This window comes from Rhamphochromis longiceps, linkage group LG16, assembly GCF_057381845.1.
Source record: "Rhamphochromis longiceps isolate RC_006_pf linkage group LG16, R_longiceps_female_GT1.1, whole genome shotgun sequence".
Lineage (NCBI taxonomy): Eukaryota > Metazoa > Chordata > Actinopteri > Cichliformes > Cichlidae > Rhamphochromis > Rhamphochromis longiceps.
In genome coordinates, this window is record NC_140572.1 from 38,459,955 (window position 1) to 38,482,337 (window position 22,383).

General features: G+C 43.7%; 1 protein-coding gene and 1 long non-coding RNA gene across 6 annotated transcripts in view; one reads left to right on the forward strand and one right to left on the reverse strand.

The window, feature by feature from the left end:
* Nucleotides 1-22,383, reverse strand: part of myo1b (myosin IB) — a 55,948-nt gene that overhangs the window by 32,358 nt on the left and 1,207 nt on the right. For all 5 annotated transcript variants that reach the window (XM_085384250.1, XM_085384249.1, XM_085384247.1 and 2 more), the window contains exons 2-3: nt 16,067-16,213; nt 11,094-11,209 (exon numbers count right to left, since the gene is read on the reverse strand). In XM_085384250.1, coding sequence (XP_085240376.1) covers nt 11,094-11,209; nt 16,067-16,192 — 242 coding nt within the window. In that variant the 5' untranslated portion in view covers nt 16,193-16,213. The remainder of the gene's footprint in view (nt 1-11,093; nt 11,210-16,066; nt 16,214-22,383) is intronic.
* LOC146651654 (uncharacterized) lies at nt 1,437-19,926 on the forward strand. The gene is made up of 3 exons (XR_014907889.1): nt 1,437-1,646; nt 1,981-2,108; nt 19,797-19,926. It is a non-coding gene; the product is annotated as an uncharacterized LOC146651654 (long non-coding RNA).

Here is a 22,383-nt window from a genome sequence, read left to right on the forward strand (position 1 = left end):
AATCACAACAACAGTCGCCTCACAGTGCTTTACTGTAGACCCTACAATAACACATACAGAGAAATACCCAGCACTTTGGCGACAGTGGGAAGGAAAAACTCCCTTTTAACAGGAAGAAACCTCCAGCAGAACCAGGCTCAGGGAGGGGCGGGGCCATCTGCTGCGATTGGTTGGGGAGAGAGAAGGAAGACAGGATAAAGACATGCTGTGGAAGAGAGACAGAGATTAATAACAAAAACACCCAGTGCATCATGGGAGTCCCCCAGCAGCTTACACCTATTGCAGCATAACTAAGGGAGGATTCAGGGTCACCTGGTCCAGCCCTAACTATATGCTTTAGCAAAAAGGAAAGTTTGAAGCCTAATCTTGAAAGTAGAGATAGTGTCTGTCTCCTGAATCCAAACTGGAAGCTGGTTCCACAGAAGAGGGGCCTGAAAACTGAAGGCTCTGCCTCCCATTCTACTTTTAAATACTCTAGGAACAACAAGTAGGCCTGCAGAGCGAGAGCGAAGTGCTCTAATAGGGTGATATGGTACTACAAGGTCATTAGGATAAGATGGGGCCTGATTATTTAAGACCTTGTATGTGAGGAGCAGGATTTTGAATTCTGGATTTAACAGGAAGCCAAAACAGGTTTATAGATATAGTCATATCTGAAGGTTACACTTCGTCGTCCCGTGGATTTATTTCCACGCATCCTCCAGGTCAGAAACACTGAGTGTGAAATTAACCGTGAATGTTACGTTTTTGCAGGGAACTGAAACCAACTTCCAGCTAGCAGCATTATTTTTTTCTGTCCCCAAGTATAAGCCTCTAATTCAATCCCCACCCCCACAAGCTCTGATCACAGCCCACCCCCCTGCCCTCTCCTGTACAACCAATCCAACGGGGTTGCATGGACGAGACCTGCCACAGGACATTACGTCACTGCTGAAAACGGCAGCAGAGCACAGCAGATGTCTGCTTTGTGAAAACACTCCTGTTGCCTGACCTGATCCTGACAATGAGCAAACCATCACACAATTATCCCCCCCAGAGGAAGCCTGTGGGCCCGGGGGAAGGGGCGAGTGTACCAGGAGAGGGCAGGGGGCGTAAAATAGGAGAGTGGGGGTCTTTTGCCACGGACTTGTCCCAGTGAGAGAGACACACACACACACACACACACACACACTTGCTATTCATATTCGTAATTATAATATGAATAGAGGTCAGCAGAAACAAGCCACACCCAAACCTTCACAAGATTTGCATCTTAAAATTGAAGAAATAAAACATTTAATCACCAGTAATTTGTCTCAACTTACAGTTTGTGATAATAATTATTCTGTATTTTTATTAAATGGACAAAAAATAAATAAAAATGTGCATATTTACAAATAAGAGAGCAACATAAAGCTGGGAAATGAGTCTAAACAGCAATTAGAGTTGTGAAGTGATGAAGCATCAAGACCTTGAGAGAGAAAACAGAGAGTGAGGACTAAAAACCCCCCAGAGGCCTCCCTGATCAGTGCGTGGAGATGGGGGTTAGGCTGGGATCAGGCCTTGGGCTGTAAGCGCTGCTTGGCACCTCCCCTAGACATCTGCCTGCAGGCTGTAATTTGGACGTGCACGTGGCAGCGGTGAACACAAAGCCACACTGGCATGAGGTAAGCAGCAGAAAATAGTGCCTTCAGTTCTTTTACCACCAGCCTCTGGTAGCACAGGAGGTTGGTGACCTGAATTTCAAGGGTGGAGTACTTTGAGGAGAGACTGAACATACTTTAATGTCAGGATAGATGGTGATGAAGCTGTAATGTATGGCCTGGAGCCCACCCAGCTACTGGAAGATAAAAGGCTGTCCCCAATTAATGATCATCTTACTCAGGGGCTCTTAGCCGTGTCATCGTGCCGCCTTTTGCACATTTGCGAAGTCATTTTCCAAAAAATCGTTTCATATCTTGCCCTGCAGTGGTAGTTATTGTTACTCGTTTCCATGCATAGGAGGGGGCAGCACAGTAGCCTGTGATCTCAGCGTGACCTGGCTCCTCTACAGGAAATCCGCCGCGCTCCAAAGAAGAAGCCAAGGAAACAACTCTTTCCTGACGCTGTACGGCCAGGTGGAAGAGTGGGTGAGTGCTGCAAGAAACACAGGGACGCGCAAATTCAGTGGCACATGCTTGGAGAGTTTAACCTTGTGGTGTGGGTGGGCAAGAGAGCGGATACGCACATGCACACAAAAGATCTTGATCCTAACAGATGTGCACCATCTGCACACCAAGTAAAACAATGCTGTTCTGTAAAACAGGTGGTAAGGAAAAGATCAGCTCACAGGACGAGCATCTAACAAAGAAGAAGAATATGACTACTGTCTCATAATCAAAGGAGGATTCGAAATGTGCAGCGTGCAATAAGGAACACCTATAACTTACTAAATTGAAAGTTCATAGTTAAGCACAGCTGCCACAGCTCTATAATTTATTCAACACTAGGTCGTCTAAGACCTTGGCTAAATTGCTCATTGATACCATCCACCCATACATCAAACTTTGAAAGGATCTACAGCTTTAATTTATTTTACCACACAGCAATTTAGTGTTCCAGAGCCGAGGAAAACACCAGTCCGAGCTGTGTATGCGATCAGTGAGAAAGCAGGAAAACAGCATGTTGAGCAAGGTAGCAAACATCCTCAAAGACGCATTCAAGCAAAGAATTTTATCAATCTCTGGCATCAGGCTTTTGTGAATATGCTTTAATACATATTTTTCATGCACACACACATATTCAAATCTATAATAAAAGGTTTGAATGGTGTCATGAGAATTTATGCAAAGGAAAATTTTAAGGAAAGCAAAAGAACCTTGAAAGTAACAATTGTGTAAAAGATGGCCACATGTGCCGAGCTGCAGACAGCATGATGGAAACAGCTTTTTATAGCTTCGAAAGCGCCGTCCAGTCAGGTTTGAGGACTTCCTCTCTTCAGGGCTCCTGGTCACTACAGGCTCAGAGGCCTTTAAATGCAAAACAAATCTCAGTATTTAAGTACGTGGCTGCTGGTACTGAGATAAACGTGTTCATTTATTTTGTTTCAGTGGGCGACAGACTAGGACTGCAGGTCGGCCGGTTTATCACAGAGACTCTTGCTACCTGGCCATGCTGTTGTAATAAAGGTAGAATACCAAGATAAGCAAGGCTGCTTTGAAAGCAACATTATCTGGACGGCAGCATATGCTGCAAAACTTGTTTATCATACAGCATATGTGCAAGTCGCTAATGTCGTGCCATCATGGACGCAGGCTTTTGAACCGGGAGCTGACAGCAGGCCAGATGTTCCCTCTCTTCTTCACCCAAAAGCTGCATTGTTGATGGTTTCCCAAAGTCATTTCAAATCTCGATTTGTTGGACACAACACGACAAAATTGCTTCTCTTGAGTCTGTGTGCTCTAATAACACGTCTACTTTGTTACTTGCTATGACGCCTCATTAAACCTTACATAATACACTGGTGTCAATCTCAATAATAAAATGTTCCTATTCATAGTCATTTGCTTAATATGCAACCTTTGTTCTCAATAAATTAATTCCAATGTCCAAGGTCTACAATCCATGCAAAAATCAAGCTTGGCCCTGATAATCATCCCTACATCTCTCCATGTAACGCCATCAGCTCGACCTTTGGGGCCTGGGGTCAGGCTCTTTGGGTCTGTCAAGTGTGACTGGCAGTAATAACTCACAGCTCACAGACAGATTTGGGCCACGTCCACACTAATGCGTTTTCGATTGAAAACTTTTTCTCCCGTCCACGCTGAGACGGCGTTTTCAAAACACTCTCAAAAGCGCATACATACATACATCGCAGTGTGGACAGCAAAAATGGAGACTTTCTAAAATGATGACACATGTTAGTCATGTGATGCAGTCATGTGACTAATTAAACAAAGACAGCTCTATTAAAGATTAATATCAGTCTGCACGCGCTCCTGAGAGCTTTTCTTCAAATTCTTTAATTCTCACTCGCTTTTGCAACTTTGTACTTTTGTGTTACTCGCAGCAACAACTCCACCTCATTGTGAGTCCATTTAAAAAACTCGCTGCTTTTCCTCCACATTTTGCTGCAACGTTTCAAAGAGCCGGAAAGTAAATAAGCGGCAGACGGAAATGAGGCAGGTCGAATCTTCTTGCGCTTCACGCATGCGCAGGACTGGAACGTAATGTTTTCAGCAGTTTCAAAGTGGACGCACAACTGTGTGAAAAAGACCGAAAACACTAGTGTGGACGCGGCGCGCTTTCGGAAGGAAACGCCGTTTTCAAATCTGTCCGGGCCGGTGTGGACGTAGCCTTAGAAATACGAGTTTATATAATGATGTACGTCGTTGTTATATCAAAATGTAAATAAATGATCTGCCTCATAATAACACATAAACCAGTTTGTTATTACTCTCAGTCTTAGTGAGATTATTATGTGTGACAGTTAATAAGACATCAGTTTGTGAGAGTTTACTTTGTGTGTCTGTGTGTTGTTCGGGGCAGATAATACTTACTGAGCACCTGCAAAAAATTAATTAAAGCATGCGGTGTGTGCTCGCTTCTATTGAGGCTCTTCAGCACACAATAATATAAATAAATCTTATTATTGTCGGAGATATAAGGTTGGACGCTGGAACAATATTGCACGCAGCTAATACGAGTCTTATCTATTTGCCTGCGTTTCGGTATGCCTCACATATTTTGTTATGCAAGTTGTGTACACAGATAAAAGCTGCACCCATTGTTCTGACTATGAATAGGCAGAGTTTACAATGGATTTGGACGCTGACACACAGAGCAAATCCATTTAAAAAATATATGCTCGCCGAAGCAATAACTATCAGCCGCAGCAGTGTTTAATCTGTATCGTGTTAAACTATTGGCAGGTAAACGTATCGTCTTTGAAGACGGGGAAAATCTAAAGCTTTCTAAATTAAACACTGACAGCAGGGTTTTTAGTCTCATGGCATCAAAAAGATGAAAACTGCTCATGTAGAATTACAGCACAAATCAAGAGTCAAAACCAGCACGATCATACTTAACACAGACACGTTTTTCATTTCACGGTTTGTACGTTCAGTAACAAGCAACAGGGGCCCAACGTGAGCAAGAAGCAGGATGTAAGGGACTGCTCTCCTCAGGGGCAACGGGAGGTTATTACCGTCATGACGTCCGAAAAATAATTCGTTTATTCTGCATTTATTAGCCATTTTTTCAGTTTCAACCTGATGGGCTGCTTAAGCTCTACAGGCTCCTAATCAGTGCGTGTACACTGTACTGCATTTTTCTAATGATATAAGCAGCCAGAGTACTGCCTGCATGCATGAATGCAGCAACTGATTAGAAATTCTTGCATTATCCAGTTGAACACATTTGCATTTTATTCTTGGGTTGATGAGGTGGGTGGAAAAAGGAACACACACACGTTTTCTATCGTCTCACCATTACGCCAACACACATGCTGGAGAGGACTCACGCTGCCCACCTGAGTCAAAGTGCCATTTCAACAAGTGCCCACTTAAATCCACCTACATGCAGGTTCTGAGGTGCAACTTACCAAGGCGTCCTTGAACACAGTATTATAACACCAGAACAGTCCATGTGACTCGTTTGTTACCCAACAGCTCGAGCTGTGCAAATATCCAATAATATGTACTGTGTCCTTATTTCATATAATTTATAACATGCATAAATCCACATATTGCCTTTTGGTTAGTGTTAGAAGGCACAGGTGTGATATCATCCTGCAGTAAATAACTCTGAAGTCCACATCCAGTGAGTAAACTTTATTTTTTCCAACCATATCTTGTTCAAAATAAATAAAATACTAGCAGAAGCTGAAAATTTCTGGATCAGAGTGAAAAAAGGAAGTGAAAGCTGAAATCTGTGAGAAGGATGAAACAGTTGTAAACTCGTGGAGAAGGGTTAACGCGTTATACGTAGTGTAATTAAACATTACAGGGTCGCATTGAGAGATCTGATATATGACTGTTATCAGACAGGCAGTACAGTTAGTTTACACGTGATACCCAACCTTTGACCTCGAGAGCACAAGTCTTTCTATTAAAAGTGTAATAACAATGATTTATGTCACCAGTGCTTCTAACAGATGCTGCAGGTCCTTCACATTATGCTTAATATGACTGGACTAGGGCTGGGCCATATTATACCGTTCACGGTAATACCGGTATAATGTTAGGCAACGATAGGAAAATGAAATATCGCGATAGAATGGGAGAATGTCAAACAACACTGCAGCATCACTGAGAAACTGTCTAAATTCTTTCATCTTTAATAAAACGATCAGCATTGCTGCTTTACCAGGTGTAACTATAAAGTTTAACTTCCAGGCATCCATGAAAACAAAAGTTATTACATTTAACGGAGTTAGAAGTTAGCAGGAAGCTAGCGGAAGTTAGCTCGCTAGTTTCGCTAGTTACCTAAGCATGATATTGCATGTTCTGACTGAGAGATTTCTGAAAAAAATCAAACGTACAGCTCTGCTATCACTTCCAACATAAATGAAGACAGGAAACTAAACAGCAGTGACGTTTGTAGGGTTACTGAAGTTGGGCTAGCTGGTATATAATGATGTGCTACGTGATCGCTAGCGACACAGCTATGTTAGCATAACATAAACAGTGAAGCTGGAGGACGAACACTAACACTTTTCCACTTATAAAAGTTAACGTGAAGGTTCTTCATGGTTAGAGACAAATGCAATCGCATGGCAGGATGCTGTAAACGGACCAAACTTCAGTCAGGAGAACAACTGAGATAATCCATCCACAATACGAGGTCAGTCATTAATATACTGCAACAACATGGGAATAGAGCAGCTGCAGAGAATTCAACATTAATGAATCAATGGTACAGAAGTGGAGGAAGCAAGAAGAATGAGTTTAATAAAGTTTGATTTATCTGACTGCTTTGTTTCACTTAATGTGCCTTATAATCCTTATGGTACGAAAAATGCGTACTGCACACTGCAGTTTAATGTTGCAAAGCACCTCTTTTTAACTTCAGTGGATATTATACATGGTTATGCTCAGGATATGTCAGCCCATTTCTACTGGAAATGCCTTTTGGTTAAACTTTCAGCAAGGAATTTGCATTTGCACTGTTACATTTTTATAAAGCTTTAATGTACATAAAAACCAGCTTCTTGTTTAAGTGAAAATAAATGGAAGGTTGTCTTTTTGCGCTAGTAATGTTGTGGAGTTGTATTTTGTCTCGCATCAATTATATCGTCGGTTATATCGTTATCGCAAATTTTCAAATATATATCGTGATAAATATTTTTGGCCATATCGCCCTGCTCTAGACTGGACCAGTGGGAAAATAATAATAATGAAGAGCAAAGCTCAAATCAAACAACTCTACTTGAAGTGTAATTGTATTCCTTTATTGTTTTGATTAACTTTTGAGCGCCTCATGCTGAGACAGATCTTAATACTGACGTCAAGACACAGACGTGACAGCTGGAAGTGCTGATGCACACCATGGTGACGAAGCTCTGTGGTCAGCGCTTCAGTCAAAACTTTATTAAACATTAGGAAAATGTGATCCTTGTCTTGACTGTCAGCACACAGTAATGGTGGCTTCAGAGAGGACACTGACTTTAATGTTAACTCCAAGCTTAAACACAACTGTAACCCGACTACGCTGATCCACGAGGTTTCACCTCATTACGCCCGACCTCGGCGCCCACATGTGGACTTCCGGACATGACAAGGACAGAGTTTGTTCAGAGTTTCCAAAGAGGTGTGTGCATATACACAGAAACGTATGCACACATGCAAACGCCTCAATCTGTGACTGGCTAAGTGGCAAGGGGCAGACAATACAGGACTGCAGGCCATCTGCATGCTGCTGCGCGTGAAGAAAGGCCACTGATTAGTTCATCTCTAATGGGCTGCCTGTGTTTTGAAAGGAGGAAAACACCTGCCAGTTAATCATTAGGTGCCTCATCTGGGCAGGGAGCATTTTACTTAATTGGACAGCAGACAGAAGAGCGGACAGATTCATGCAGACGGGTGTGGCCATGCAGCTCCGCAGAACTACGAACGAACTCTCCATCCGGGCTTGCGTTCAGCCATTTTTATGAACAGAGAGAGGAAAAATGGAAAAAGCAAAAAAGACTTACAGTCCCCTAAACTTCAGTATTAAAAGGTGTTACGAGCCATCATGGGCAGAATTTACAGGCATACATATTCAAAAGCATCTCTGGATATTGTAAAATCTTCCAGAGCAATGTGCAGGTCATGAATCAGACTGCAGGCTGCTCGATAACTGCTGCGCGGGTTCTCCTAAACTGATCAATATGTACTGCACGGCTCTCTGGCCTGGCATCAGCCACTGTTTATTCGTAATAATTATAATTAAGATGGGAGCTCAACAGTCAATTAGCCTACTTACAACATTACAGATAGGGGACCAGCTGCAGGTCTGCCTCCAGCTGATGTACACACATCACAATTTGTCTGGGGACCAAAGGAGCAGGTGCGAAATACGTTTCCACCTGCACGCCATCGATGTAACTTACTCTTACAGCAAACACACACCCGGTATACACACAGTGAGGCAACAACAACACAACAGCACTAACCAATAGTATCGAGTTTTACAAAATCCGTAATTGTCCTGAATCACCTGAAGTCGCACATCTTCCACCATCGCCCAAACGCACCAGCATCGAGGGAACTGCCATTTATACGCATCATTGTGTAACTGCAACAACTACTTCAGCATCAGCCATCGAGGAGCCAGAAGTGACCACGGCATGATGCCATCCATTTGTGTTTAATGCAGCTTCGTGCTTCTGGATCTTTGGGGCCTCCAAAGAACTGCGACCTTGTCTGCTGCAGCCTGTTCTGAGCTTCTGACTTTATACCGTATCAAGTGTCTAATGAGGATCAGAGATGAGAAGAGGACGATTATACAGCCCCCTGTAGTTAGCTTAATTAAAGCTCAACACTGAAGGACGTCAGACCCGCCCAGTCAGTGTGCTAATATTCCTGCAGAGGCTAAATGAGTTACCAAAAACAGGAACTTGTGTTTTAAAATTGGAAACGCTGCAGAGAACCGAGAGTCATCTTTAATCTAAAAATATTAGCCGGACACTCGGTTCTCTAGAGTCCATAAATATTGTGCATTCGAGAAGGAAAAACGAAACAAAGCAAATCATGATGCACGCTCATACTGGCTGATTTCTCCTGCTCCGCTCTGGCCTCGCCTGCACGGCTACATCACAGCAGAGTCCCGATCGACGCTTAAAAACAATAAATACAAAAACAACCCAGGAGCAGACTGAGTGGACGCGGCGTGCCGAGTGTGTCGTCAGCTCTTTAAAAACAAAAAGGCGACTCCTGTGACTGAGGATGATTTCCTTTGTGTTTGTGAAACACTGCTCTGCTTTGAATACCAGTCAAGTCAAATCTATTCAAATAACAACATTCAAATGAATTTGTAAACCACAGCTATCCAGCTGCAGCGAGCACGTTTTTCATCTTTTCTGTGTGTAAAAGGGGAAAAAACTAATGTCAGTATGGGAAACATTCAGCTGCAAGATGGAAAGAAGTGAACGAAGCCACACGCATCGCATGACTCAAACTGACCTCCTGAGGTTTTAGTACATTTACATACATTTTGTAAAATTTCTGTCAAGTGCTGGTCGCCCGGGCGGACGCATGTGACCACACTGAGGGTTTAATATTACAGGAGATCGATGCTGTGCTGCAAAGCCGAGTCCAGATGGTCCGACTCGAGGATTAACATCAATTTATGAAGCATGTTGACATAACCTGCCTTTGAGCTCTTCTTAAAGAGTCTGTCCCATTAAAGAGGCCATGATCTTTAGTGAGCAATTATCCATACGTTGTATTATTCTTGCTCCCTCTGCAGGGATGCACGCTTTGATGCTTTTTGCAGAGCATGAAAAGAAAAGCTTGTAGCAGAGCCTGTTTCTGGGGCTTCTGCCTGCTGCATATCGCACATTTTTTAATTTACCATGAACCTTTTGACCTGTACAGAGTCGCAGGCTTCTATTCATTGTTCCAGTTTTCAAAGTTTCAGGAAGATGAGTTGAAACCATGCATTTTTCTCAAACATGCACGGCTGTCTTTTTACAGCAATGAACCCTTTCAGTTCATATTAGCAGTGCAAACGGTCTGCTGTTCAGCCCTGTGCGACGACCTAAATGATCCAGTGGAAATGCAGTTAAGAGATTATTTTGAAAATCTTGCACGCTGCCAAAAATCAGTGTTGTTGTTTGTAATGCTCTGATAATCATGCTGGCCATTTACATTTCTGGCTACTTTCACAGTTTGACCGTGAGACTCGCGGCTCTGATGATTTCCATCTTTAACATCCTTCAAAATAATGACAGAAGGATACAGGGGAACGTTTATCATAAAGGGGTTGAACGGCAGTCAAAGTGGAATTCAATGATGAAAATGTTAAAGACAAAAGTCGACAGCAGGATTTCTTGAGCCTCTTTGTGTGCGGTGAGAGGAGAGAGACGTGACAGGCACTGACCAGCGAACAGGAGGGGGGAAAGCAGCTTGAAACTGTGTCGTGTCGGCTCCGGCTGTAAAGTAAAGCCAAAGAGTTTGCTTTTGTCTGCAGGGAGTATGTCTGCTCTGGGACGAGAGCACTCTCGCTCCTCCAGTCGGAGTCTCTGAGGGCTTCTGCCGCAGCCCAGAGACACAGCGGGCTAATTGACGAGTGCCGAGCTTTGTTTTGTCTTGGCACAGTCGCAGCAGTGCTGACTTAATGTTGCCAGCGGACAGATGGCATGCCACGGCACTGAATGGCCAACACTCCCCATACACTAGTTAGGGTCCCTCTGATCTCAGCACCCCCACCTCCTCCATCCATCCCAATGCATTAGTCACTGGGTCCAAACCGATAATCTGCAAAGAGCTTCTCAATACCCCATCTTCAAGAGACAGATGACAGTTTCTTCTCACCACATCAAGGCTAACAAAGCCTCAAAAAAGTCCTTTTTCCAAACCAAATCTAACCTCACTCTCTTTAATTTACATTTATACGCTCGCCGGGTGTGAAGAGGACCTTAGAGCTGGACTCACATGTGTGGGCTTAATTCGTAGAAGTTCCTGTTGCGATACTCTTCTACTTTCTCTGGTGTGTAGATGGGCAGGGACCTGTAAGGGTTCATGGAGATCACCACGCTGCCAATGTATGTCTGAAGGGAGAAGGAGAGACAGAAAGCATTAGCACCAATCCACAGGTTACTTTCTCAGTCTGCACAGCTTAACGCCGCCGTGCAGACGGGCAGTCTCTGAATCAAAGGGACGGGAATTCTGCTAATGTCAGCGTTTCTCAGACAGGTATTCTTAATGAAAGCTCGTGATGTGTGAAGTAAAGCTGAAGACGTGTGAAAACAAGGAGAAAAACACGTTTGTGGGCTGAGCAGAGTCATTTAGCTTTAGTGCCCAACGCTGCCATACAAGACAAGCCTGGAACAGCTGCCGGGACAAAGTCCAGATGAGACAAACTTCCTGCTCTGATATTACAAAAACATCAGTCAGCTGATATCAAAGGAAAATGCAAGAACATCCAACCTCAGTCATTTTTATTAAATCAAAGAAAATCAGTGTTTTATATCAAATGGAACAAATTCATGTAACATCCAAACAAGTCCAACAAATCACACTCATCAGAAATGTCTCAAAGCGAACGCAACCGGCTATCATCTCCATCATCATCCTCCTACACGGCAAACAGAACCTTTCAAGCATCAACCTGAAACATTTTCTCTGCTCTCTATGGTAATGGCTGTTGCATAAGCCACTCTGACGAGAGCGGAGCACGGCCTTCCCTGTGGCAGCACCGCAGCCTCCCACTGCCTCTCGTTCAATAACACACCAGAGGCGGCACGAGTGCAGAGGATGTGCACAGAGGCAACGAGAGCTGCAAATGTAAACAAAAAGTCACGTGTTCTGAGCAAAAGCAGAACACGCGCGCACACAAAAAAGAGAAGCATTAAAAACCTGAAACTTTTTCCCCCACTCGGCCTTTTCAAGTCATTAAATAAATCACAACTTGAGAGGAGCTTCATGCTTCCTCGTGGTTCAGCTCACACATCAGAAGATGTACGAAGAGCTTTGAACTGATGGGACTAAAAGTTCCCATCACCCCACAGTGTCTGCTGTGTTTGTCCCGGGATGAACAGCAGGGCATCTGCTCCTACGTAGTTTCCTTTTTATAAATACTAAGACCTCAATGAAGCCAAAGACATTCACGCTCCTCAACATGAAGCTTTGTTTCATTATTTTGGAAAACCTGAAAACCTTTTTTTTGCAGCTGCACTTTGCTGGAGATGCTTTTTTACTTTCAGGCAACAGTTTGTTTCTTTAACGTCGTCACGCTGAAATCCTCAGTCAGCCTTCTGGAGACTGGGAGTCGTCATGTCCCCAACTATATCCCCTTAGCATAACACTCCCTCCTCCATTTCTACAAGTGGGAGTACTGGCCAACATACTGGACCTCCATCTCTTTCACATCTGACTGAACACGGCATGCTGCACATCCGGTTTCTTTTTGTGGGCTTTTGGAAAAGTTTTATCTTGTATGTTTGTGCCAAAGATCAAGCAAGATGTGATTCTTTTATGTTATGCAATGTCCTTCACACTGCATGAGCTGTCACAGAAACCGTGATTTCCTCTAACGACGCCTGTGCCGAGGCTGATTTTCAGAGCTCGATTGTGTGGGTAGCTCACCATCTGTAGCGTCTTTTCAGAAGGATGAAAAATGCAGCTCTGATTAGTGGGACAGCAGTTTGCTCTGTACCTCCTGATTACCGTCGTACCTGAGCCCGTGGTGATTTTCAGTTGGTAGCACATCTTCCTGCATCTTTTGATGTCTCTGATGATCCTTTTCAAAGCCGAGCTGCGATGCAGAAATGCAGAACGACGCAGGCCCGGCGTTCGCACGTCAGGTTTATAACCACATCGATCCATTACGTAAACTGGAACTCGCAGGCTTTTTCAGATTCGTCTTAACGATCACGGGGTTTCTACTTTCTAGGCGTGGCTGTAGCTCAGGAGGCGATCGGAGGGTTGGTGGTTCGATCCCTGCTCCAATCTGCATGCCTGCATATTTTTTACATTTATATACTTTGGTGTTGTTCATGAGATGAAGAAAGTAGGATGTGTGCACAGTCAAGACACTGTATGAATTTCTTTATCAATAAATCCACACGCAAGGAAAAGACGCCATCACATCTAATCAAGTTATTGTGTATGAAAGTCTTCATGGTTCCTCTGAGCCACACAATAACAGGGACATTTTTCCAGTTACAGACGCATGATGTGCTGTCCCTCTGAAAGACAAAGCCATGTTTCTTCTGCTATGAGCTGTCATATGATAGTTTGGTGTGGGGGATGGGCCCGTTTGTAAGGAATGATGCCACATGAGGGAAAATACACTTGCAAGCAAGGACTGCACACCGCAGATTTATTGGGTAAGTACAGGTTTTAGTGCTTCTCCTGGTCATCGCTCTTGAGGTGCAGCTTTAGCAGATTTAGGGCTATGTGATTTACCTTTCCATAAAGAGTCTATTTTTATTTGCATCTAATATTGCATATATGAAGTGGGTTTAACTACTGTAGCCACATCATTTAGGTAAGCACCACCAGTGTTGGTCAAGTTACTTGAAAAAAGTAATCAGTAACTAATTACTGATTACTTTCCCAAAAAAGTAATCCCGTTACTTTACTGATTACTTATTTTCAAAAGTAATTAATTAATTAATTACTTAGTTACTTTTTAAAACACGATTTACAACCTGAAGAGGTGATAAAGTGATAGATCTTTCAGCCCAATTCTACTTTTTCTACATAATCATCATACAAAATGTAATCAAATGGAAAAGTCTCTTTTTTAACTTGTTTTATTAGTTTTAATCTTTTAACTTTATGCATCAAGCAAACATTAAATTATCTGCAACATTCTCTGACTGGAATAAATTAGTTTAACATTTAAACCTATTTTCTGCACATTCCAGCACATAAAATAAAATATTTTGTGTGTTTACACTCAGTCTTTCAAATAGATGCAAGTAAAACACAGCAGAAAATAAATAAAGTCAAAGACTCAGCGGTGCTGTTGCTCTATTTTCACCTGTAAAGCAGGAGTGGGGTAGGCGGAGGTTTACCCTGGTGCAGGTGTGCCGCGGTCAGTGGAAGAATCCGTGAGTTTCTCTGTGAGTTTCCCATTACGTCGTAGCTACTCGGTGCTTGTTGGAAGTTTAGGGGTTTTTTCGCTGTAAAAAGAAGTTTTCTTCCCACGCACAGCGGACACTAATGTTTTTGTCACTTTTTATGGAATCAAACTCAAAGTAAGGTCAGTACTTCCACGCTTTAAACGCTGCACGCTCATACTCTCTCCGCACTCGATATATGATCCATTGTTGATCTGCACACAGCTGTTGTCACGAACGTCGCACTCGCTTACGTCACTGTCATGAGACACTCTGGCAAAAAAAAAAAAAAAAAAAAAAATCACGGTTTTAGTAACGCAGTAACGCAGCGTTCCTACGGGAAAGTAACGGTAATCTAATTACCGTTTTTGCAATAGTAATCCCTTACTTTACTCGTTACTTTAAAAAGTAATCAGATTACAGTAACGCGTTACTGCCCATCTCTGAGCACCACACAGGGAAAACCTGAGTTTATGGTTTCAAAATGTCACCACAAAGGCTTCATCTTCAGATCACAAAAATCACAGTAACTTTTTGAATCTAATTATTTTGCAGAAGAAGGACGATTAGCGGACAAAGCATTTAAAGGTTAGGGTGGCAGCGATATCTACTGAACTTTAACGGTTTCCAATCTTCACTTTTAGCTGAATTCTATTTTTTCTTCCTTGGAGTGTGAGAGGAATACAAAACTCGAGATGTAACTCACTACTTTTCACATTAAGTAACTTAATGACAGCCGGTCATTCCTTTCTTCATTCATCTCAGGTTTGAGTTTCTCTTCATGGCTCTTTAGTTTTACAGCCAGCCAACTCAGGGATGTCCAACTCCAGGCCTCGAGGGCCAGTGTCCTGCAGGTTTTAGATGTGTCCTTGATCCAACACAGCTGATTTAAATGCCTAAATGAGCTCCTCAACATGTCCTGAAGTTCTCCAGAGGCTGGTAATGAACTAATCGTGTGATTCAGGTGTGCTGACCCAGGGTGAGATCTAAAAGTTGCAGCACACCGGCCCTCAAGGCCTTGTTGCCCAGCCCTGAGCTAACTGCACTCATGGTGTCACAGCTCAGTGTTACACACAGGTAGTAAAATCCCATTTACTTTCAAAAAGTGCACAACATCTAATCAAAGTCGAACTAAGCGACGTCTCCTGGGAATACAATGTTAATGATGAATAGCAGAGGGAAGAAAACAAAGAAACAGCAACAGATCCTCAGCTTATCAGCGTGAGGCAGTACCGTGCATTTACCCAGGACGTCCTCACAGCTCCGTGTTCACAGTAACACTCTGGTGTTTGTATGCAGGGGAACGAATATGAAGAAAACAAACAAACAAACAAACAAAACAGGGAACTTCCAACTTCTTCACCACTGACAGAGCTGAAGAAGAGCATTGAGAATAACCAGACATATTCTTCACACTGAACATGGCCGCCATCCTACAAAGCAGAAGAATCGCTGCCACAACATAAAGCCCAGAACCAATTGTCTGATACGGTGGATACACTTCAACAATCCCCTTCTTCTACAGATAAGTCGTCAGCTAGACTGCCGGGCCTTCCTTCCTCCTAAGCTCTGGATTTCATGCCTCATTTGAGGGCACCGACTACATTCCTCCGTGATTTGATTTATTGATTGTATAGCCAACACTGAAATAAGTGAAGCATGGGAGGAACAATAGAGTTATGAAAAGTATCTGTGCATTTCCTAGGAGAAGCCTTCTGTAGCGTTCAGAGCGAGAGAGTGAAGCAGTGTTGTTGCTCTGCTACCGAGCCCGTCTTTTTCTCCACGTTATCTGAAGTCAGTGTTATTAAGCCTTGTTAATGTAGGAAGCAGCAGACTTACATAGATCTCACTGTGGTCAAAGCGCTTCTTCAGGTTGCCAAGGAAGGAGTCCTCAGAGAGGGGCTCCAGGAGGACCATGTCGCCGACCCCAATCATATTGTCTAGAAGTGACGTCTTCACCTCCATCTTGGCTGTAGTCGTCCCCCCCTGCAAGGATATAAGAAGGAAACATACATTAGAGACTCATTTAGAAAAAGGGGAAGGCTCTGGAGGAATCCTGGTGGGCCAAAGTGTGCATGAAGCACAGAACTGCATGTTTTATATGGAAGAAAAAGCACAGAATGCATCAGCCTTGTGTCTCCTATCAGATCCTTTTTTTGTCTTTGTGTGCATCACGTTCCAGCAAACTCGTCAGAGGCGTCCTCTCGTTAGAAAACAAACAGTCCTAAACTTAGCCAATGTAAATAAACTCAGTGCAGGGGTACACATGTGTGGAAGGCAAGAGTTTGCCTCCAGAGGCGGAGCGGGGCCTTTTGATTGGCTAATAGGTCTCCTTCTCCCCTGTGGCATGCGAGAATGTCCCATAGAAACTTACATAACTAAGCAACTTTGCCCCTGACTTGTGGGTGTCTGCTCAGCTGGAGTCTCCTCCTGTTTCGGGGTTTCGTACGAGTCCCATGAACTCCACTGGAGAATTGTACTTTTCTCCTGTGCTGCTTTGCTTGCTGTGATATAATATTCGGCTGGAAAAGAGTCCCGGCTGTGACAAAGACTGTGCTGCGGCTGGCAGTTTTCAGTCCAGTCTCCTTTGGGAGAGTAATCCCAACGCCATAGGGCTGGAGATAAAAGAGGGGCCTGGGATGCATTCAGGGCTTTGCTGCACCAAAAACCTAATGTCTGCTGTTGTGACAGACTGCCCACACAAGACCAATAGATGAGGCCATGCAGTCGTCTATTGTTCGCCGGTAGGACAGACGTCTCTTTCTGAATAGTCAGAACGGATCGTGCTCTGAAGCAAATGAAAATATGACAGGGGCATAATGCACTGTGATGTTTTAGACAGCATTGGGAATGAATGAAGCGTCGTGGGTGGCAATCAGAAGCAGCCCGAAAACGAGGCGATGTCTGACACTCAAAACACAGAAACAATATCGTCGTGCCTCACGGACACAGACGCATCTTCAACCGTGGATCCGATACGTGACTGGAAACTGTTGGAGGTGCGGAAAAGGAAGGGGCGGATATTTCACCAAAAAAGGAAAAAAAGATTTTTCAGCTGTCAAACCGACTTTTAGCTGCAGCGTAAGAACAGCACGACTTTCTGGAAAAAACTGGAGACTTCTATTTCACTTTTTCCCTGGCTTGTGTTCCCCCGCAGGGCACACTATTATTGGCCCATAAAGAAGCTGCCCAGTTCTTAGCAGCAGGCAGGAGTCTGTTTCCAGCAGCACTCGCTCTCACACTCAGCACGGAGACAACTTTTAAAGACTGAAAAGAAAAAAAACGATGATGGATGAAAAATTATTTAGGAAACCAAGACATTTGAAATGCCTCTAATGATGTCATCAACCCCATCTCGGTTTAGCAGGCTCCAGTAAGGGGAGAAATATGTGATTACTTAAGTATATATATTTCATAAGTAGGTTACTTCCTCTTGGCCTGATGGCCTCGTGCCAAAGCAGCCCCAGTGATGGCTCGAGTCGACCAGCTGCTCGAGTGGTTTGCAGCGCACTTTAAAAATATAATTACTTACATTTGAAACAGTTGCAAAATTCTTTGGAGGCATGAAAAACAGCAGTCAGTTGTTCTGTGATCTCAGCCCATATGCTGCTTATGTGTAGGACTTTATAATGCAGCCGCTCTGCTGCAAATCAATAAATATCATTTTGGATCATTTCCACATTTCAGAGAGGAGCAGACTTCCTAAAGCCTGCACGTGTAAATAAACCAAAGTTTACAAAACACCTAATAGCTCCTCTGTAATTACTGAGCATCCAGAGCATCGGGGATTTTGTACTAGCCTGCAACAATCAATATTAGTCAAACCAATTACACCAAACCAGTTAAATACTCATCTACTGCAAACTGATTGCCCGGTCGGTCATGGCAGCGAGTGCAAAGCCATGCCACACTGAAAGTCTGCTACTAAACACGAGTGTTTAAAGCAGGGAGCTTATTCGTTCTGAGCAAAAGCAGATTCTGACGCCTCGTGTTGACCTGGGAGATAAAGCTGCCCAAGTGCCAAAAATGTGGCATCTGTCTGCATCTTGGACATCCTCGGCTGATAACCCACTACCCCACATTTAGAAGTAGTTTCCAGGCAGCCTGTGACAAAAATCCCATTAATGGGAATTGCTGCCTGCTGCTAAATGTTGTACTACATCCAAGAGAGGGAGAATGAGAGAAAACCTGACGGCTTTGATTAAACTCCTGGGATTATCCTTACTGCTGTGTGGGAGAGAAATGGGGGATAAAACTTATATCATCTATACTGATAAACACGAAAAACACTGACTTTTGTGGTTTGTCACAGATAAAGGGCAAAAAAGAAAAGAAGTTTTTTAAAATTGTGGTTGATATAAACACACTGATTTAATCAGCCTAAACCTGAATGACCTCGTATTAACCTCTGCCAATTTCCTCGGAGTAACCAGATTAGTAGTGCCCGGCTTTGTCACTCTCTCTCTCTCTCTGGTGCTTTTTGAATTTTGCATGTTTAAGCATCAAATGCCCCGGTATGGTTTAGCTGTCATTCATCTCAAATCTAGATCAGCGATGCAAGGCTGTATCTCACAGTCACCTTTACTGAGCGCGCTCACACTGGCACAGCGCCTGTGTGCAGCACGTGGCTGTGATTACACATCATTTCAATTTGGCGTATTACACCAAAAACATCAAAACTTAAAGTCTCCCACGGTTGGAGCTCAGCGAGGACGTTACTGCAGATGTAACACGAGGACTTTGAGTGATTTGCTAATTGAAGCCTAATAACCACTTTTTACTAAAACTTCTCGGGGCGGCGATGTTTCATGACTCATCATCAGCTGTCGGTGACGTGCTGCAGACTCAAAGCCATCCAGCGGCACTGCCTTAACCCCTGCTTGTTAACGCAGCATGAAGCTTGATGTGCGGAGCAGATAGAGCACACCCACGACTCCGGGCCGCCTCTGACACAACTCTCAGAATTAATTTCTAAATCAGAATTTCATCTACGAGTCCATCAGATTAAAGTGCTGCATTAAGAAGGAGCAAAGTGTCTGTACAGAAAAATAAAACACGTGAGAGATTTTATCATCTGAGATCTGATAGTAATGGATGCATGTCGCAGCAATAATATGAGATGTGCTCTACTTTGTGCCTCTGACATTGACCTAGATTTCTCAGTCAGATCACGCTATGGGGGAAACACGAATACAAAAATCACCATTAGAAGTACATTTAATATTTACAGGTCCTGATGTTCTTTCTGCCCTTCAGAGAGAAAAACGAGTCCAAACAAAGGTCAACAGCCGTGCAGGCACTCACAGGCATGCACAACACAAATAGTGACAACGCTGGAGACACAGCGGAGCCAGTGAACTCGCTGCTGAGAAACCTGTAACGGTTTTGAAAATGTCAGTATTTCCAGGACAGTCGACCAATTAGGCTCTGCATTGTGGCCTCTGATATAATCGCAGACACGGGTCTCGTGACGCTGCCTTTGGAGCAGTTGTTTGGGAATATAGTGGCATTGAACAGATGATAATAAACATCCATTATGCAGCATAATACTCTGTAAAATTTCCCGCAGATCAGTCCAGCTTTGTCACAGAAAAGTCACAACATGGCACGCTGCTGCCGCTGATGCAGATTAAAGCCCTCCCTAATGGAGCAGCAGCGTGGCATGGGGCCGTGCCAGAGAGCAGGGCAGGACAACGCAGCGAGGGTTACAGGAGCTCAACACAAGCAGCTGCCTGGAAACTGAACTGGAATTCCTGGGTCCCCAACACTCCAGGTGCAGATCTGTGTGAGGAAAGCTCGGCACGCCGACGGCCCAGAGCCGCTGTGACAGCACAGACGCTGAAACTGAACCTTACACTAGATGATAAACAGGAGATCTCACACAAATGTGACCCCATTAGCTCCGAACGCACAATCCAGGTCCAACATGAACCTGCAGCACACACACAAATGCTGTTCTTTATTTACAATACAGCCCAAAGTGCAGGCAGACATGAGGACGTTCAGTCAGGCAAGAAGCAGGCAGTATCTGGAAATCAAGATGACAAAGTATTACACAATGTTTACTCCACAAACCCTGAGAACTGGAGGAGTCAGCTTCTTCTTATGAGCAATGGGGCTTTACATGTTCATGACACAAGCAGCCAAAGTTCTGGTAATACCACGAGAGACTTCCTGAAATTGGGTTTTTGCGTTCATTTGCTGTGATCTCAGCCCCACTGAAATTTTCTTTCTGTTGTACTTAAAGTTATTTAAATAAGTCTGTGCAGCTTGCACAGCTTCCAAACTTCCCAACGAACCATCTGTAAGCTTGGAAGCTCAGCTCGTTTATTAATGAGACAATACGCTCACACAGCTTAAACAGAAGTATCTGCAACATTCTCCGAGAGGTCGGAGTGTCTGGAAATCATTATTCATTTTTATTCCAACAGAGAAGCTAAGATAAAAGTAAACGGTGCAGATAATAAGCTCCGATAGAGGACTTTATTCAGTAGTTTCTGCTCCTTCAAAAAGGTCAGCGCTGCAAGAGCTCGGTGTGACTCACACACAGTGCACTGACCAGGTGAAGCGGACCAGCCTTTACAGACCATTTCAAATTTCATCACAAGAAAAATGGCAGTTACAACCGAACTAAACAACACAGAGCACTGGCATCCTATTATCTTACTTTCTTTCATTGATTGTACTTATTGTATTTTTGTATTTCCTTCTGATATCTGTACCTGAGCTGAGGTGACGCAAAAATTTCCCCGTTGTGGGATCAATAAAGTCTTATCTTATCTCTTATCTAACTTTATCCACTCTAATGTTTACTGTGTTTAGTTGTGCTTAGTGCCAACGTGACTGTGCAAGGACAATAAAAAGTTATCTTATGATGGAGCAGATTTAAGATTTTCTACTTTTTGCATTTATTGTGATCAACTACTGTTACTTTGTCATCAGGGTTAAACCGCAGCGCGAGCACTCAATCAGTATTGAAATAAGCGCTTCTGGGCATTAAATAAAAGCGCACAGGAGAACGGCAGCACTTTCATATACCGTCCTGCAGGCTGCTCTGAGTTAGCTGCTTTAGTGTTGTCTGCCTCCCTTTATAATAAGAGAATGGGGAAAGCAGCTGCAGCGGACTTGATGAAGCGGTGAGAAATAAAAACGTATGGCATTATTACTCTGGCTCCTCTGGGAAACTGAGGAAGTGAAGTTTGAGCTGCGAAGTCAAATGGGTGGAAAGTTCTCAGAGTTGCACGGCACTGAGAATAGTTCTTTGTTAGGACAGTAAACTCAAGATGAAGTGTGAAAGAAAAAACCTCCCCACCTAAAGCAAAACTGGGAGAAAAATCACAATAATGGGCTTCCAATTTGTCACCATGCTGATGAGGCCGTGACGTGGATGTGGAACTTTTAATGCTTCAAGCGTTCAGATCCCCACCCTGCACGAGAGGCTGCTGAAGGCAGCGGAGCATGCAGGCCTCCCTCTATCACAGCTGATGCATGGTTAACACAAGCACACGCCACACTACACCGGGTTACACAGGCAGGGAAGTGTAAACACCATTCATTACCATGGCGCTGGCTGGGGGACTTTGAACTGCCATCCATTCTGCATTAGGCCACAGCATCCCGCCCCACAGTGTTCATGAAGAGGCTTTTGGCACATGTTACAAAACTGTGGCAACTTGATGCAAGCTGCCCAACAAGCTCACGCTGAGCAGAGCTACTCCAATGGCCGACACGCAGCCCTCTTCCAGCTGAGCTAAATGGTTGTTACTTTTCTTTCCAGGAGTCTTTCTTGCAGATCTGAAGGCTTACCACACACTACCTCTCACACTCAGCTTACATCACTGTTTGTTTGATCAGTGCGGGTAATAAAGTTCCCATCTGGTTTCCCAACTGAGAATCTGGCCAAAAGAGGTGGGACATATTTGTGGCAACCCACAAAGGGAAAGATACCAACTTTTTTTTCCTCCTTCTTCTTTTAAAAGGTCTTATCTGATCCTCTTGGGACACCAAGTTCACCAGTGGAATTAGGAGTTGGGAAAAAAAAGAAAAGACGGGAATTAAAAACAACTTTGCATCAAAGGCAGTGAAGCAACAGTTGCTCATTGTTTGGACTTGACTGTTCCATTAACACTCATTTCCAGCTTCTGCGGCACTGAACA